This window comes from Scyliorhinus torazame, chromosome 3 (genome assembly GCF_047496885.1).
Source record: "Scyliorhinus torazame isolate Kashiwa2021f chromosome 3, sScyTor2.1, whole genome shotgun sequence".
Taxonomy (NCBI): Eukaryota; Metazoa; Chordata; class Chondrichthyes; order Carcharhiniformes; family Scyliorhinidae; genus Scyliorhinus; species Scyliorhinus torazame.
This window is the reverse complement of record NC_092709.1, coordinates 277,869,868-277,888,316: the sequence shown is the minus strand read 5'-3', so window position 1 is coordinate 277,888,316 and position 18,449 is coordinate 277,869,868. Positions and strand designations below refer to the sequence as shown.

The 18,449-nt window shown below is 49.0% G+C and overlaps 1 protein-coding gene across 1 annotated transcript; it reads left to right on the top strand.

Moving 5' to 3' along the window:
- The first annotated feature begins 338 nt into the window (after window positions 1-338).
- On the top strand, window positions 339-17,726 carry LOC140409129 (E3 ubiquitin-protein ligase TRIM62-like). Its single transcript, XM_072497282.1, has 6 exons — window positions 339-878; window positions 11,798-11,893; window positions 12,658-12,891; window positions 13,649-13,671; window positions 13,944-14,050; window positions 17,063-17,726. Exons 1-6 carry the CDS (start codon window positions 702-704, stop codon window positions 17,608-17,610), a joined length of 1,185 nt encoding a protein of 394 aa, XP_072353383.1. The 5' UTR covers window positions 339-701; the 3' UTR covers window positions 17,611-17,726.
- The last annotated feature ends 723 nt before the right edge of the window (window positions 17,727-18,449 follow it).

Below are 18,449 nucleotides of genomic sequence, written 5' to 3'. Positions count from 1 at the left end.
ATTGCAGTCGTTACTGATTATTGTTTAATTGTAAAGACTTACCTGCAAAAACTCGTAGTCAAAGTATCAACTTGCATCATTGGTTTTGTCTCTATATGCTGCATTTGTGTAACCTACCTCTTCACTCACCTGATGAAGGAGCTGCGCTCCGAAAGCTCGTGATTCCAAACAAACCTGTTGGACTTTAACCTGGGTGTTGTAAGACCTCTTACTGTGCTCACCCCAGTCCAACGCCGGCATCTCCACATCATGACACTAAATGGAGGATCGGGTTAAAGGGGAGGGGAGTGGAGGGAGGGAGCTCCAAACCTCCCTCCAAAGATCTGTCGGCAGAAGTGGAAAACTCAGTTCAAAGTCACCAAATCAATTTTCTAACGGGGAATTCTCTCTCCCACCCTCGTGGAGGCAAATCATCCAGAATTCAATAATTTTTGGGAGGTTATATAAAGTGATTTTAATTTGTCAGGCGCGCACTGCCCTGGATCACGAAATGGTTTAGAAGTTGCGCCCCCGCCCCGGTTGGAGACTCGGATGTCGGTCAGGAAATAGGCTGGGACTTCCCTGCAGACAGACAGCAGACAGGGCGGGGGCGCTCCTCAGCCCAGGCGCCAATGAAGCCTTCTCTTCAGGCGGGAGGCGAAGCGGACACCACAGCCCCGGCGGAGAAATAGCTCCGGTGTTCCGCTGAGAGGGAGGGCGGGATGGAGGAGGATGGAGGCGACGCCCGTGGGGAGGGCGGGAGGTGCGCTGAACATGGCAAGAAGCTGGCCTATTTCTGCAGGCCGGACAGACAGAGAGTGTGCAGTAAGTGTGCCATAGTGGGCCCACACCGCGGGCACACGGTGGTACCGGTGGAAGAAGCGCTGAGCGAGTTGAAGGTAAGGTGGCTGCAGACGGAGGACCCGAGTTTGTTCAGTGCCCCCCCCCCCGTGCACCTTGTTGAACTCTAGCAGATTCCTCCTGCCCCCCCAGCAGATTTCCTCCTGCCCCCCCCCAGCAGATTTCCTCCTGCCACCCAGGAGATGTGGGCAATTCTAGAAAGGTTCAATTCATTTCCCATTCCTGGATTTCCTGAGAAGGTTGTCATGGACCTGCTTCCTGGACCATTCACAGTCATCATGACATGTTACGGTGCTCCCGTGATGTTAAATAGGGAATTTTGACTCTGATCCACAGTTTGTACAGTTTTTTTTCCCCCTTTTACCTACCCACTCCCCCCCCCCCCCCACCCTCCGTGACAAACAGTTCTTCATTGTCATGAAGAATCCCACCGTGAAGCCCTCCGCTGACCCCCTCAATTCCAATTTGATCTTTTCCAACCGGAGAAAGTCGTACAGGTCCCCCCAGCCAGACTGCCACCCTCGACTGCGTATCCAACATCCAATTCAGCAAGATCCGTTGGGCAGATAGAGAGGCGAAGGCCACAGCATCAGTCCACTTCTCCTCCAGCAGCTCCAGCATTTCCGATACCACCGTTGGGTCCAGCCTGACCTCCAGCCCCAGAATATTAGATAATGTCCCAAATACCACTTCCCAGTAACTCTCCAGTTTCTCACAATCCCAGAACTTGTGCCCTTGCCCTCACTTCTTGCACTCATCGACCACTTCTTGGAAGAACACACTCATCCTCGCCTGGGTCATATCACCTTGAACTGAATCAAGCTCATCCTTGTGCAGGAGGAGGTTGATTTCAGCCTACGCATCACTTCGCACCACAGTCCCAAGCCTATTTTCTCCCTCCCCCAATTCCTCCCATTTGTTCTTGATCCTCACCACTTACACCCCCCCGCTACCCAACCACGCATATATGTCCCCAATCCTACCCTCTCCCGACCCATCCGAGAGCAGCAGTTGCTCCAATGGGGTATACCCCGGCAACCTGGGAAATGTCCTCCACTCCTTTTCGTGCCTGCATGTATCTAAATTTACTCCCCCTTGGCAACTCAAATCTGTCTCGCAACTCACCCAGATATGCAAATTTCCCCTCCAGATACAAGTTCCTCACCCTCACCAGCCCTGCGTCCCTCCACTTCCCATACATCCCATCCATCTCCCCTGGCTTAAACCTGTGGTTCCCGCAAAGTGGTGTCAACACCTCCATCCCCTCCAACTTGAAGTGTCTCCGCAGCTGAATCCACATCCTAACCGTCGACTGTACCATCAGGCTCTCTGTACACTTCCTCAGGGCTAGTGGTAACGGAGCTGTCACCATAGCCCTCAGACTGGATCCCTACAGGATTCCTCCTCCATCTTAACCCACTCCACATGTACCCCCCCCTAAACCACTCCCCTTTTCTGTCTCTGCCTCTGTAACAGGGCCTTCTTTACCCTTGGCACGTTCTCCACCCATATAAACTCCAAAATCACTGTCTCCAATTTCCAGAAGACGGTCTTCAGTAGAAAGATGGGGAGGGTCTATAAAACGAGCAGGACCTTGGCAGCACATTTATTTTTACAACCTGCAGCCTCCCTGCCAGTCTCTAGTGTAATGTATCCCATCTCTTAAAATCCCCCCCTAATCTCCTCCACCAAGTTGTCAAATTCCACCTATGCATCGTAGCCCATTCCCTTGTGACCTGATTCCCCAAGTACCTGAACCTTTCCCTAGCTAACTTAGATAGCAACATCCCCAAGTTGGCCCCCTGCCGCATTCACCAGAAATACCTCGCTCTTCCCGAAGGTCCCGAACCTCTCCAATATTCCAATCATCCTGTCTATACTCTGCAACGGGTCCGACACGAACAACAAGTTGTCTGTGTACAATGGCACCCTGTGCCCCCTGCTCCCCCTCAATACCTTGCCACTCTACAGACCCCCGCAGGGTCATCGCCAGCGTGAACAACAACGGCGATAACGGACATCCCTGTCTCGTTCCTCTATGCAGCACAAAACTGCATGAATTCATCCCGTTTGTACATACACTTGCCACCGGAGCTACATGTAGCAAACGCACCCACGTCACAAACTTCTGGTCAAACCCAAACTTGCCCAAGATCTCAAATAAATACCTCCACTCCACCCGATCAAAAGTCTTCTCTGTGTCTATAGAAACAAGACCTCCAGCACCCGCCCCACTGTCGAGTCATAACCTCATTCAACAGTCTCCTGATGTCACTGGAGAGTTGCCTACTCTTTACAAAACCCATTTGATCCTCAGCAACCATCCCTGGCATGCATCCCTCCATCCTGCCCACTACCAATGTAGCCAGCACTTTCACATCTGTGTTCAAGAGTGAAACGGGCCGATGCGACCCACATTCCCAATGGATCCTTCCCCTTTTTCAGGATTAATGTGATCAACGCCTGTGTGAGTGTCTCAGGGGCAGTTTAACACACTGGGCTAAATAGCTGCCTTTTAAAGCAGACCACGGCAGGCCAGCAGCACGGTTCAATTCCCGTACCAGCCTCCCCGAACAGGTGCCGGAATGTGGCGACGAGGGGCTTTTCACAGTAACTTCATTTGAAGCCTACTTGTGGCAATAAGCGATTTTCATTTCATTTTTCATTTCTGACAGCTCCCCTTTCTCCAATGCCTCACTAAACATCCCCAACAAATGCGGTGCCAACTCTGTTGAGAACACCTTATAAAACTCTAGCAGAAAGCTATCCGGCCCTGGAGCCTTCGCCAACTTCATCCCCCTAATGCTGTCAATCACTTCCCTCAGCCCTGGTGGCTCCTCCAATGATTGCCTCCTCTCTTCCTCCAACCTTGGAAACTCCAATCCATCCAGGAATTGTCCCATAATTGCATTCTCTCCGCCCTGTACAGCTTCTCATAGTACCCCCTAAACCCCTCAATTATCCTCCCCGGCTCTGACACTATCTTCCCCTTTCAGTTCGCACCTTGAAAATTTCCCCAGACATAGCCTGCCTCCTCAGCCTACGGCTTGCCTTCATTCCATATTCATATTGCACATCCCTCGCACTCCGTAGCCTTTCCCATTATCAACCTATCGAACTGCCCTGCAACCTCTTCCTCTCCGTCAACAACTCTTTAGTGGGGCCCTGCGTATCTCCTGCCCACCACGACTATCTCATCCAACAACCTCCATACTCCTTCCTCTGCCTCTTATCTCTGTGTACCTTGAACAAAATAATCTCCCCTTTGACCACCACCTTCAATGCTTCCCAGAACGTGACTACCGACACCTCCCTATTCTGGTTAATCTCCACGTATTCCCCACACGGCGACCTCGCCTTTTCACAAAACCCCTTCTCTGCCAGCAGGACCAAACCTAGCCTCCATCCCGGCCTCTGCACATTTCCTGCTCTAAGCCTCATCTCCAGCCAATGCGGCGCATGATCGGACATCACAATCCCTGCATACTCCGCCCCCATCACCCCCAATAACACCACTTGGCTCACCACAAAAAAAATCAATTCTCGAGTACACCTCGTACACGTGTTTGAAGAAGTACTCTTTCCCCCCCCCCCCCCCCCCCCCCGTTCTTAAACCTCCACAATTCGACCATTCCCATACACTCTATAAACCCTCCCAACTCCTTCGCCATCCTCCCCCTTCCTATTGACTTAGGGCTGGACCTATCCACACTCTCTTCCATCACGCAGTTAAAATCTCTACCCATAATCAATTGGTGCGAATCCAGGTCTGGGATTGCCCCAACAAACCCCTCACACACCCAACATCATCCCAATTTGGCGCATGTAGGTTGACCGGCACCACTGGCATCCTCTCTCCAGCACCCCACTCACAATCACATACCTTCCCCCAGGGTTCCCCAATTCCTTGGACCCACAAAATGGCCACCTGCGCAACTTCGAGTGAAATACGTGTCCCACCCATCCATTCCTTCCTCAACCTAACCTGGTCCTTCACCCAGTGGTGAGTCTCCTGTAAAAAGATCACCTCTTAATCGGCCCATTTAATCCCCAGACGTACCAAGTTACAATTCTTACCGGGAGCTTGCGCTTCCATTCCCCTTTATCGTCTGCCGTCATCCCCCTCCGGCTCTGGCTCCTCTAATACCACCCTAAATCAGGCCCATCCAGGATGGCCCCCCTCTCCGTCCATGACCACGGTCAGTCTCCAACTCTGTAACGTTGTAATCCCCCCTCCCTCATTTGGCCACCTCTCGTGGCCTGCACCCCCACCTAGCCTCCGTTCACCAGCATTACTGGCCAGCGTGGCAGCTGTTGCTCTTTTTAGCCTTAGTTTTAGTAGCTCTGATTATGTCACCTTTGCTCACAAGTCGCCAGGTATCTTTCTGATACCGCCACGTGGTTCAAGCTCGAGTTATGATTAATAAGTCAGCACACCGCTTAGTAAGATTGAAATCAACGGTCATTTATTATGTACAGCAATCAATACTTATACAATAATCCTACTATCTATATCAAAACCTACCACTACTGGCCAATACTTAACTTTTGGGGATGGCCCACCAGGTCAGGGAAACAAATGGTTTATCGAATTGGATCTGGCCTGCGGGATTCAAAAAGGCTGACACGGGTCGATGGCTAGGAATCTCTATCGGGTAACGATCGCTGGAGTCAGACTTCCTGTTTCTGGTCGATGTTCTTGCGAAGGTTGCGAGCAGGAGAAGAAGGGAGAGAGAGAGAGCGATCTGAACTTGGCCCCTCACTTTATAGGGCCCAGGGGCTTCCCGCCTCTCGGGGCGGCCCTTGACCCTGAGTCCCAAGTGATTGGACTTGTTCCCAATCACTGGGTTCGATATGCTCCAATAATGGGGCGATTCCTCGATCGGGGGGTGGTTGTTCACCTGTCTTTGTTTCGGCCACTGCAGGCGCCGAGAGGTCTGGCCCGGCATTCAATTGCTAAGATGTTGCAATTGTTCCCGGGGATAGCCGATTAAACTGCAGATGTATGTGTTGATGTGCTGCTAATAGTCTTCGGTATCGATCTGGGCCGACTTCCCCAGATCCGAATTCGCTATTCTGTCTGCAGCTGTCCGTTTGTGTCCTGTTGGCTGCTTTTCCCATCAGCCTTTTCGGTTAGCCATTTTAAATCTGGTTTTGGCCAAATTAATAGGGAATCAGCCATTTTAGGTGGCTACAGATCCTCCTTGTGATCCTAATGCGAAGCGTGAAGGATCACATAAATGTTGTCCTTTCCGTTCCCTAACCCGGGGTGGGTGCACCTCGTACATGGCCACTACTCTGACCCTAGCTATGCACAAAAGTTTACCTAAACAATTCTTGAAGGCGCTATGTCAGGCAGGGGCATGCATCCACAAAATAAAAGCTTGGAACCTCTAATTTTACCTAAATACACTCATCAAGCATTGCATCATCCTATCTCTTTAAAACATACAATAACAATCATAACATTCCATATACTCTTTCCTGGCTTGGCAGTCAAGCTCAGGATCATACATTTTCTGTTGATGGGGTTTTGTGCATTTTTTATTTACAGAAAAACGCAAGTGCATGTTTATATTATTCTGGTTTCATAGGTCGCTGAGGTCTGGTCATAACCGAATATAGGGGATTGGATCTGATATACCGGGGTTCGAGCGCGGTAGGCTCTCCTTCTCCATTTGCGGAGGCGCATAGTCTGTACTGCACAGCAGAGTATGGCCAACGCTAATAGTGCTTCAATAACGTACGACAGGGAGGACCAAGTTATGAACTTGGCACATCAGGATAATGCAGCGTGGCTGGTGACTGGGCCCTCGGTACTGCGGGGCAGTGAAATATTAACGGCAGGGGGGTTTGGAGTAATGGGGTCCGCTTTCCCGCACAACCAAATGTCCAGTATAAAAATCTTGATCACGATGAAAGAAGTCCTCATGGCTGTCCTCCTTCTTTTTCTTTCTTTGTGTTCTCTGTTTTTTCCGGTCCTGGAGCTTCTGGAGTTCTGTAAAACAAGCATAGTATCTGTAACTACCTTGATATAATATCCGGTATGTTACTGTGTCGGTCCTTCTTGGGGTCAATTAAACCCTTATAATTGGTCACTCTATGTGACTCCCCCATTTTTTTTTCAAAACAAATGTTAGGACACGGCACACTTCCCAATGGTGACCCAGTGCTAAGTTTATCATCCAAATGTTCCTGGATATAAATAGCATGAGGCAGCAACCCAAGGGTTGCCTAAATAAATAAAACTGTTTTGAAAGGAAAAGGGCGAATGAGGTGCGTATGGGCCGCGACGGGTAAGATTTGGATGGAGTCCCCGGGTAGGACGGCTACCAATACCGTATATCCCCTACCCGAGCGTTTTTGACCAGCGGGGGGTTCCCAGGCAGGGCTGGTCTCATGCCGTTTCTCCACTGCCTGAGCAACCGACAAGAACGGGCAAAAATGTAGTCATCATGGTGGGGTTGCTGCTGTGATTCTACCGTTAAATCAGATCGGGCATCTGGCCTTGAACCAGTACCAGCTGCAAAGCTAGTGCTGTGCTTCTACCCTCAAATCAGATCGGGCATCTGGCACTTTGACCAGCACCAGGTGAGAAGCTAGTGCTGTGCTTCTACCCTTGAATGAGAACGGACGTCCGGTCTGCTGACCAGGTATCTGCAGATAAGCTAGTTCCGCTGAACAAGCGTCTGGTCTGTTGACCAGGTATCTGTGGACAAGTTGGTACCATTGTGGTATCTGTGGACAAGTTGGTACCGCTGAACAAGCGTCTGGCCGCGGTGGGGGTTTTGGAAAGAGCTAAAAAGTTTCAGGTGAATGGGTGGCAGTGAGAAATTCTCCTGTCGGACGAACAACATTTAAACAAACCTACAAACAACACAAAACATCCTGCAGGTTCCATCAGGAAGGACAACACTTTTCCCCAAGTGTCTCCTTTAAATCATCATGTGGACACCTCAGTTCTCTGTTGCGAACAGGGTCGCAAAGGGGTTGGCGGATTGGGGGTCTGACTCGAGGTCGTCCCCTTCTCCCGGGTGCCAAATTCTGGAGTGAATTAATGTTGAGAGGGCTGCGTGGTATGAGTTGGGGTTGCTTTTGTCGCTGCGGACGAGTCTGTAGGAGTTGTTGCGGTGCCAATGGCTTTCGTCAAGTTGTGTGTGGACAAAGTCGGGGTCGTCCGTGTGGTTCGGTGGTGTGGTTTGTTTAAGAAAGTGATGAGGAAGGGATCACTGGAGTCGAACTCGGAGTCGCTGGGTGTGGGACCAGGATAGTAGGGAGGCATGCTGTGGCTGTCGTCAGAGTCACAGTCACTGTCTGCTGCTGCAGTCTGTTGGCGTTCCGGGGCGGAGTGTAAATTTTGAGGGTGGGGTCGGGGGCGAGTCCGTGTCTGGGCTGGACGTGGTGGGGGTTGGTGTGGTCACGTTGGCTGTGGGCGGGGTTTGGTCTGCTGCGTCAAGCATGACGTGGTGGGCGTGGTTTGACTGTGCTCCATAAGCCTTTAGCTGGTTCATGTGAAACCACGCAGTCTTACCATTTTGGTATTTGATTTTGTATACCGACGGGCTTACTTTATCCGTAATGGAGTACGTACCCGAGTATTTCGGAGACAGAAATGTGCTGGGGTTATACACAGACAACATCACTTGTTGTCCTTTATTATACCCCGTTGCATGTACTGCCTTATCAAAACAGGCCTTGCTCTGTTTCTTTTTAGTGCCCAGTTTAACAGCGGCTGCTAACTGAGCCGTTTTTACATTTGCAAGTAATTGCTCAACGGCTTTCTCGTGGGTGAGGGCCGTAACTTCAGGGCTGGTCAGGTCTAAACCCAACAAGTACTCTGTCCCTTTCATGGGGCGTCCGGTCATGAGGGTGTGTGGGGTGTAACCTGTGGAGGTGGAAACAGTGTTACGCAAAAACATCAGCGCAAAGGGAAGGACCGAATCCCAAGTAGTGTTGTTCTGCTGGACCATTTTTCTAAGGGTGGTTTTTAGGGTCCGATTCATGCGCTCCACTATACCACTCGACTGTGGGTGGTACGCAATGTGAAATTTTTGGGTTATGCCAAATATCGTGAGGACGTTCTGCATGACCCGTCCCGTAAAGTGAGAACCTTGGTCCGATTCAATGCTGCGGGGGAGTCCCCATCTTGTAAAAATGTGGTGGGTTAGGATTTTGGCTGTGGTTTTCGCGGTGTTGGTGCGGGCTGGAGATGCTTCCACCCACTTTGTGAAAGTGTCTATGACCACCAGAACATATTTATAGCCATTCCTGCAAGGGGGTAATGGACCTATAAAATCGATCTGGAGGTTAGTCCAGGGGCCGTTGACAGGTCAAGTGTGGCTGAGTTGTGCTTTTTTGGCATACCTATCTGGGTTGTTCTGAGCGCAGATGAGGCAATTCTCAATGTAATGGGATACATCCTTTTTGAGATTTGGCCACCAACAAAGCTGTTTGAGGTGGGCTGCGGTGGGATCGATTCCCTGGTGCTCATGGAATAAACAGATTAATTGGTTCCGATCTTGCTTCGGAACTACATAAAGCGTGTCTTTCAGCACCACACCGTCAAAGAACAAAGAAATGTACAGCACAGGAACAGGCCCTTTGGCCCTCCAAGCCCGTGCCGACCATGCTGCCCGACTAAACTACAATCTTCTACACTTCCTGGGTCCGTATCCCTCTATTCCCATCCTATTCATGTATTTGTCAAGATGCCCCTTAAATGTCACTATCGTCCCTGCTTCCACCACCTCCTCCGGTAGCGTGTTCCAGGCACCCACTACCCTCTGCGTAAAAAAACTTGCCTCGTACATCTACTCTAAACCTTGCCCCTCTCACCTTAAACCTATGCCCCCTAGTAATTGATCCCTCTACCCTGGGGAAAAGCCTCTGACTATCCACTCTGTCTATGCCCCTCATAATTTTGTAGACCTCTATCAGGTCTCCCCTCAACCTCCTTCGTTCCAGTGAGAACAAACCGAGTTTATTCAACCGCTCCTCATAGCTTATGCCCTCCATACCAGGCAACATTCTGGTAAATCTCTTCTGCACCCTCTCTAAAGCCTCCACATCTTTCTGGTAGTGTGGCGACCAGAAGGTCATGTGTGGTTATCATATTTCTGTACCTCGTGTGAGGCTGGAAACGTCCCTTTCACGATCTCAGTGAGAGCGCTATCCTGCTTCTGGGCCTCTACTAGATCTTCGATCCTAGTCTGCATGACCTGAACTGCACTCACTGGCGCACTCACTGGGGTGCTTTCGGGGGGTTTCCAAAAATACCCATGCCTGGATCCTGCTTTTGCCAGCGCGTCGGCTTTTACATTTCCAGGGGGGGAGGAACGATGGTGGCTGCGGACATGACACCTCTTACAAACTCTTAACTCCCCAAAGAAATCCCCCCGACCCCCCAACCACGCTCCGGCAACATCCAAAAACCATAACCTCCAAACTTTGCATATACATCTCCACCATTTCACACCAACTCTCAGTTCTCTACCAGGTTATGATCCCTTATAAAATCATTGGCTTCTTCTGGCATTTCAAAATAGTACTCCCGGCCATCAAAAGTGCCCACAGTTTTGTCAGATACAGCACCCCAAACCGAATCTTCGTTCCGTACAATACCACCTTGGCCTTGTTGAATCCTGCACGCCTCTTCACCAGCTCTGCACCAATATCTTGATATTTCATAGATTTCATAGAATTTCTTTGAACACGATTCCCCCTCCCATACACAGTTTCGCTTCTCCACGGCCGCCCGTAGAATCTTCTCCCCTGCCCACCTCTGGGGCCTTTTCCAGGACCCCCTCGTCCATCAACCCGGCAGCATCTTTGAAACATATTTTATGGCGCTCGTTCCTTCCCCACCCTCTGGCAGCCCCACAATCCGCAGGTTCTGCTGCCTATACCTGTTTTCCTGCTTCTCCACTTTCACCCTCAACAACTTGCACAGGTCCCCCAGGCCCCCCACCTCTGCCCCCAAGGACACGATCCAATCGCTCTGGGCGGACACTACCTTCTGCACCTCTCTTTTCTCCGCCCCTTCTGCCTCAAGGCACTTCTCTAAACGGTCCATCTATCCTCGCAGAGGTGCAACTGCTCCCTCAATAGCCTTCGAAAGGTCACCATGCATCTCCTTCCTTTGCTGGCGAAATATGTCTTTAATGAAGGCCACCAACGATTCCATCTAGGCCTTCCCCATTGACGACGACCCTCTTAACTCCGCCATTCTCGCAATTGTTGCTGCTCCTCCGGTCTCCTCCAATTCCATAGCCAGGTCTTTTAACTGTTTTTTGCCGGGTCTGGTAGCCAATAGACATGCCAATCTTGGGGAGAACCTCTCCCTCGACACATGCACCACTTTCCTGCCGGAGGTACACCGCTAACGGGTATAAAGTGTCCAAACCAACGCCTTTGAGCTGGAGCTGCCCTGTGTGCCACCACTCACTCCATGGCTGCCATCGGAAGTCTCAATATAGATATTTTAATGTCATAATGACTTAGTTGACGGTAGGACCACACCGGAAAAGACAGTGGCACACTGGTAAAAGTCCCTGGGCAAATAATCCAGAGACCCAACTACTGCTCTTGGAACATGGGTTCACCGGCAGCAGCTGGAGAAATTTAAATTCAGTTAATAAATCAGGAATGTAAAGCTAATCTCAGTAATGGTGATCTTCTATCAACGACTATTATTTTGAAAAAAACAACTAGTTTTTAGATGTGGTCCGCTAATGTTCTTTTCGGGAAGGAAATATGGCATCCTAACCTGGTTTGGGCTACATACGCAAACCCACAGCAATGTGGATGACTCTTAACTGCACACTGAAATGGCCCAGTAAGCCATTCAGCTCAAGGGCAGTTGGGATGGGTAGCAAATGTTGGCCCAGCCAGTGACACATGCTTGTTGGTAATGTTCTTCCCCAGCAGAATTTTGAAGCATTTTTTGTGTTTTAACCAGGAACTTTTGTCTGCACACTTGATCAAGTTAGAAGCAGAGAGTTCGGAGCAGACCTCAAGATTCGAAGACATTGAACGCAACATGACAGCAGCCCAAGTAAGCAACTCTGGATGCGCACAGATAATTATCTCCAAACTCCCCTTTGCACTGGTTCCATGGGTGTACCCTTCAGTACCTTACAGGCCCCACCTTCTCAACCTTGCTTCTCACCTGAGGTGTGATGATCCTCAGGTTAAATCACCATCGATCAGCTCTCCCCCTCAAAAGGCGAAAGCAGCCTATGGTCATCTGCGACTATGGCAACTTTACCGTACCCTACTCTTCTTCATATGAACCCAGCCAATGAGTAGCAGCAGGATATTTGACTTTACACGGTTATATTAGGATTGAAACAAAAACAGAAAATACTGGACGATCTCAGCAGGTCTGACAGCATCTGTTCGGAGAGAAGGGAATTAACGTTTTGAGTCTGGATCACTCTTTGTCAAAGCATGTTAGAGCTGAGTTTGACACACACTGATTTGGACCAGGAATTCTGCCTAACCTTTTCTACTCTTCCCCAGGGGCACTTCAATAGCATTCTACCTCTTGAACCCAGCGGATATTATCCAAATTATTAAAGACTAAGGAACCTAGCTAATCTATCTGACTCCAGATGGGATATTCAGGCACCATGTTGTGGAAGAGGGCTTATCACATTATTTGTACCTATGGAGAGGGGCAGGAAATGTGATTCAGTAAATGATGGGTTACTGAGACATTGAGATCAGATTCAGTGGCTAGTTGTATTAATTCGCTAGTTGTGCACGAGCCCCTCAGACCAAGCCTAAATTGTGAATTGTTCTCTTCTTTTCTTCCAGGAAGAAGCTGAGAAACTCCAGCAGCAAGTGCAAGAAGATTTTGCCACTTTGCGGAGCTTCCTAGATTCTGAGGAGAAGGTTTTGATGGAGTGGATAGACACTGAGAAACAGCACACCCTGGAGGAGTTGGAAAGGCTAAAAGCAGAATGCTTGCAGAGGACTAAGCACTTGAGTTTGCTGGTGGGCCCCTTCAAGGCAGTGCTGCAGACCACCGACCTGAGTGACGTATTGAAGGTAACTCATTATGAGCCCAAGGGCGGAAGCCTGTTTATTTTTCCTGCCCTTTTTTAAAAAAATCCATTCACTACAAGAAATGAAACAAAATGCTTTTACTTTTTCTGCATCTATTAGTTTAGCAGCAGACATTGCATCTGTAATGTGCTGTCCCTGGGAATGGGATAGGCCAGGGAAGGAGAGGAAGAGCCCTGCTAGGTACATCCTCTGATATCAGAATTTGGCTTGAACATAATCTGATTTCCCATTCAAGAGGTGAAGTTCAACATCTGGCACCCTGCACTGGCAGAGAAAGGATGCCTTTGCCGCCTCTGAATTTGAGCCCAAATCTTGGATGTTGTGCGAACAATATCCTATCCAGGATGTGTAGCATTCTGATTTGGACATTTACAACCATCGCTGGGTTAATAATTTTCTATCGATGCCATTGTGGGAGCACCTTCACCACAAGGAAGTCTGAATTTTAAGGCGGAGGACACCATCCCCTCGTCACAGGAATAAATGCAATCGAGCCAGATTGCCCCCAAACCTTTATTAATAAAAAAAGTAAATGAGAACAAGATTTGACTCTTCCACCTCGGCCCCATCAGCGGGATGAGATTTTCATTCTCTATTGGCAGTCACTGATGCTGAGAGCTTTCAACCTTTGTGTTCTGTATCAGTCAGTTGCTGTGGTTGGCAGGGAGATGGTGCAGTCACCAGGGCTTTTTCAAAATTCCACTCTCAGTTCTCTCAATTTATTTTCTTCTTGTTTCAGGTGCTGAACATTTCCTCTGATGGGTGAGATTAAAGCATAACCGCTGCATTTTGTTTCATTTCAGTTTATGCCTTTATCTTTTCACCTGCCTTTCTTTCTGTTTTATCTGTCATGTACCGCTTTGCCTCCCCCTCACTTATTCTCTGACTCGCTCTATCTATTTTGGTGTCCTTGCTCACTCACACAGTCGCTTTATCTGTCCTTCTAACTCTTTTTGCCTCAGTTTCTCCATGCATCTCAGGGAAGCTGTTCCCATGTTTTCTGCAACATTAATCAGCTAATTGTTTCATTACAGTCCTTGTGAAACAGTGAATGGCCCCATTGTGCGTTTTGAGGCTGAGAAATTTTGTGGTCCACTGCAATACAAAGTTTGGAAGAGGATGTTTCAAATAATTCAGACAGGTAATTAAATATGGTTTTTAAGTATTTGTATTCCAAATGTTCAACCTTTTACATTTTACAACCACAATGAACCCACCCAACACATTAATTAACCCCCCCCCCCCCAACCCACTCATCCAAATCTCCCCCAGGGCAAATTTCACCTTCTCCAGGGCTAAGAACTCGAACAGGTCCCCCGCCACGCTGAAGCATAAGGTGGAACAGCTGACCTCCACACCAACAGGACCTGCCTGCGAGCAATCAGTGAGGCGAAGGCTAAAACATCTGCCTCCGTGCCTGTCTGGAACTCCGGCAAGTCCGATACCCTGAATGTGGCTTCCAGAGGACCAGGCTCCTCGTCTACGTGCTGGAAGCCACCCTCCAAAACTTTTCCAACTTCGGTCATGACCAGAACATATGCACCTGATTTGCAGGACCCCTCCCACACCTCTCACAGATATCCTCCGCCGACTCATCTTGACATTGTCCGGTGCGCCCTGTACACCACCTTCAGCTATATCAACCCCAGCCTTGCACACTAAGTCGAGGCATTCACCCTCTGAAGCACCTCACACCACAGTCCCTCCTCTAATGTTTTCCCCAACTCTTCCCACTTAGCCGTAACCCCCTCCATGGATATCTTATTCTCCTCCAAAATCTTACCATAAATCACGGAGACGACACCCCGACCACTGCTGACAGCACCACCTCCAACAACGAAAAGGCAGGCGCTATCGGTGATGAAATTGAGTTATTTCTGTCCAGTCTGGTCTCAATCAAAAGGCTGAGTTCGGATTTGTAGATATTGTTTTATTTTATTTCAAATAGCTTGCAAGCCAAACTCACTCTGATAACAGCAGGACCAACACTGTTCCTGAGATCCCCAGAGCAAGTGAGTGAAAATAAAGCACATAACATCTTATACACATGAACATAGAATCAAGTTTCACACACGACCAAATAAGGTAACGGTGACAAATACAAGATTCTTATAGGCCCTTTTCCCACATTCCTTGACCTGGCCATGTAACCTGACCTCCACAACCACTGATCCTGATTGGCCCATTACACATTCCTCCCCTTGGGCCTCTTTCTCCCAGCATCCTTTGCAGTATCCTTTGTGCAAAGAACCGGTCCTAATAGCTACCCATCCCCCTCTCGCCATGCTTTACCCAATCTCCCTGTTCACTCCCTGCAACCCGAATTAATGTCTATAATGCATCATTCTAACTGGTCATCCCAGTCTAATGCTCTTTTCTTTAGTTCAATTCCTCATCGGGAAGTTCGGGAAAACCTTCCTAAGGCCCGCACCTGCATGTACTGGAAACGCCTCCCGTGCATTCCAAACTTCTCATTCAGGTCCTCCAAGCTTACAAACCGCCCTCCCAGCAACAGATGCTTCATCCACCTGATCCTCCTCTCCTATCCCCGGACCTCGCATCCATCCTCTTCGGCTCAAATCCGTGATTTTATCCGATCGGCATCCCCCCGACCCAGCTCCCAACCTAAAATGTTGCCGATACTTCCTCCAAATCTTCAGCGTGGCCACCACCACCGGACTCACCAAATTCTTCCCTGGAGCCAGCAGGAGTGGCGTCCGCATCAGCACCCGACCCTCTACATTAACCCACCTCCATCTTTATCCACAAAGACCCTGCCTCCCTATTCTATCCCTGAACCTTCTCTGCATTCGCTGCTCAACTATAGTACATCAGACTTGGGAAACCTACCTCCACCCACGACTGCTGTCCCCTCTAATGTGCTATCTTCCCTGTCCATACAAATGAAGAGATCAGCTTGTCGATCCCCTTGAAAAATGCCTTGGGCAAAAAGACCGGCAAGCACAAACGAAAACAAAAATCGCCATAGAATGGTCATCTTCACTGCCTGTACCTGGCCCGCCAACGACAGAGGAAGATTATCCAAGCTTGACAAATCAGCCTTCACCCTCCCCACCAAGCTAGAGAAATTCAACTTCCAAAGACCTGCGCAGTTCCGGGCCCCTGCATCCCCGGATACCTGAAGTGCGATGCTGCCACACGGAATGGCAACCACCCACCACCCCAGCTCCCGCCCTTGGAGAGGAAACCACAAAATACTTACTTTTCCCCAAATTCAACTTGTACCCTGAAAATGCCCCAAATCTTTGTAGCGAACCCATTATATCCCCCACTGAGGAGCCCAAGTCCAAAATATATAACAACAAATTGTCCACGTTGAATCACACTCTATGTTCCACGGCCCCGCATCTCCCCCACCCCCCCCCAAACAACTCCAAGCTCCTCATCACAAGGACCCAATTGCCAACAAAAACAGAATGGACACATGTGGCAGCCCTGCTTCGTTTCCCCGGTGCAATGAAAAATTTAAAAAAATTTGGGCAGCGCAGTGACACGGTGATTAGCACTGCTGCCTCACAACACCAAGGGCCCAGGTCACTGTCTGTGTGGGGTTTGCACATTCTCCCCATCTGCGTGGGTCTCACTTGCATATTCCAAAGATGTGCAGGGTAGGTGGATTGGCCACACTAAATTGCCCCTTAATTGGAAAAAGACACCACATTGGGCACTTAATTTAAAAAAAAAAAAATTTTCCCCCCACTTTCCTGGTGAGAATTTTAGCTCCCTTCTCTTCATCTCATCTTTGACACTCCCACCATATGGAACCAATCGGCAAACATTCTCCAGTAGGATCTACATACTGCAATATAACACCCATTCAGCACTCCACATCCAGCACAAATGAGGTCAAAATAAAGTCGATGGAAAAGGCAGTTGGAGGGAGAACAGCTCCGGCTCCAATACATCCCAATTTCACAACCTTGCCACCCCCCCCCCCCCCACCAACAAAATGCATTTTTAACCATCGGAACTCTCTTCAGCACAGTCCAATGGGGAGTACATTCAATGTAGTACACATCATCTCAGATTCTAATAGGACGAATGTGAAGGCAGCCTTTCACCAGATTCCCATTTGTTTCTTCTGTCTGACGTTTGCTGACTGATTTCTGTTGTGTTTTTATATTCCATTCAGTGCCTGAAGCTTACACCTTTGACCATTCAACTGCTCACCCTCACCTTGAAATCTCAACAAACCGACGGTCAGTGATTCCTCGCCGTGAAGCTTTGCCAGTTGATTACTCAAATGGCCGATTTGACGGCTGTCTTTGTGTTCTTGGCGCTGAGGCAATTTCGATGGGGAAACACTACTGGGAAGTGACCGTCAACAAGAAGACCAAATGGGATCTTGGAGTTGCTTACAGCTCTGTAACCCGTCATGGAAATATTATCTACCGGCCTAGCAGAGGCATCTGGTGTTTGACATTGCGTGATGGCTATCGTTATGAGGTCTGTGATGAGCATGACATCCAACTGGAAGTCCAGCATAAACCAAGCCGTATTGGTATCTATGTGGATTATGAGGGTGGGTTGGTGTCGTTCTTCAATGCTGAGATGATGCAAATACTCCATGTCTTTCGAACTCGTTTCACAGATCAGCTTCTGCCTCTGTACAGCCCATGTTCAATGGAGGAGGCGGTCCCGGGTGACCAGCGGCTCACCATTTTCAAATTAAATGTGTGATATCAATGAGGCGCGTATTCCCTGTTTTGTGCTGTCAGGCTTGATCTCTAAAGAGAGTCTCACTCCTCATTGTTCATGGATATTGGTCCCAAATAAAGGTTTGTTTTAATTTTGCATTTCTCTGTTCCTTCTCCCCTGTGTTGATGCTCCTATTAGTGTGTGATCAGGAAGGTATTGCTTCCCACAGTCCCAGCAAGACTGTACAGTGACACATTGGTTAACAGTGCTGCCTCATCATGCCGGGAACCTGGGTTCAGTTCCAGCCTTCGGTGACTCTGTGTGGAGTTTGCACCTTCTGCCTCTGTCTGCGTGTTTCCTCCCATAGTCCAAAGATGTGCAGATTAGGTGGATTGGCCATGACCAATGCAAGGGGTTACGGGCATAGGGTGCGGAGTGTGTGGGGTGGGGGCTAGGTAGAGTAGGTGGTACAGAATCGATATGCTAAATAGTCTCCTGCACTTACGAATTCTATGAATTGTCATTCTTTACATTCTGAATGCTTCATCTCGGCAGTCCATTTTTCATGTGAGCCGATCTGGTAATTTATGACTGGATATTCAACGATGGAAGTAATAACTATCAAGCTGAGTCTTATCCTCGTATGCTCACTTTTCCGTCGGTGCCACTGGTTAGTGATCAGGAGCTAATCACTGCCGTTAACCCAGGAGCACTGCAGATGGTTTTCATGATACAATCTCATGGGGATTAGTTAACAACGTAAAATTGCGTATGGAACCTAGACCATTCCTTTCCTGTGACACTCAAGATCACAGCAGGCAGGGAAGTTATCAATGAAGAGAGGGGACCCAGAGCACGACTTCAGAGAAATGGGGGCAAAA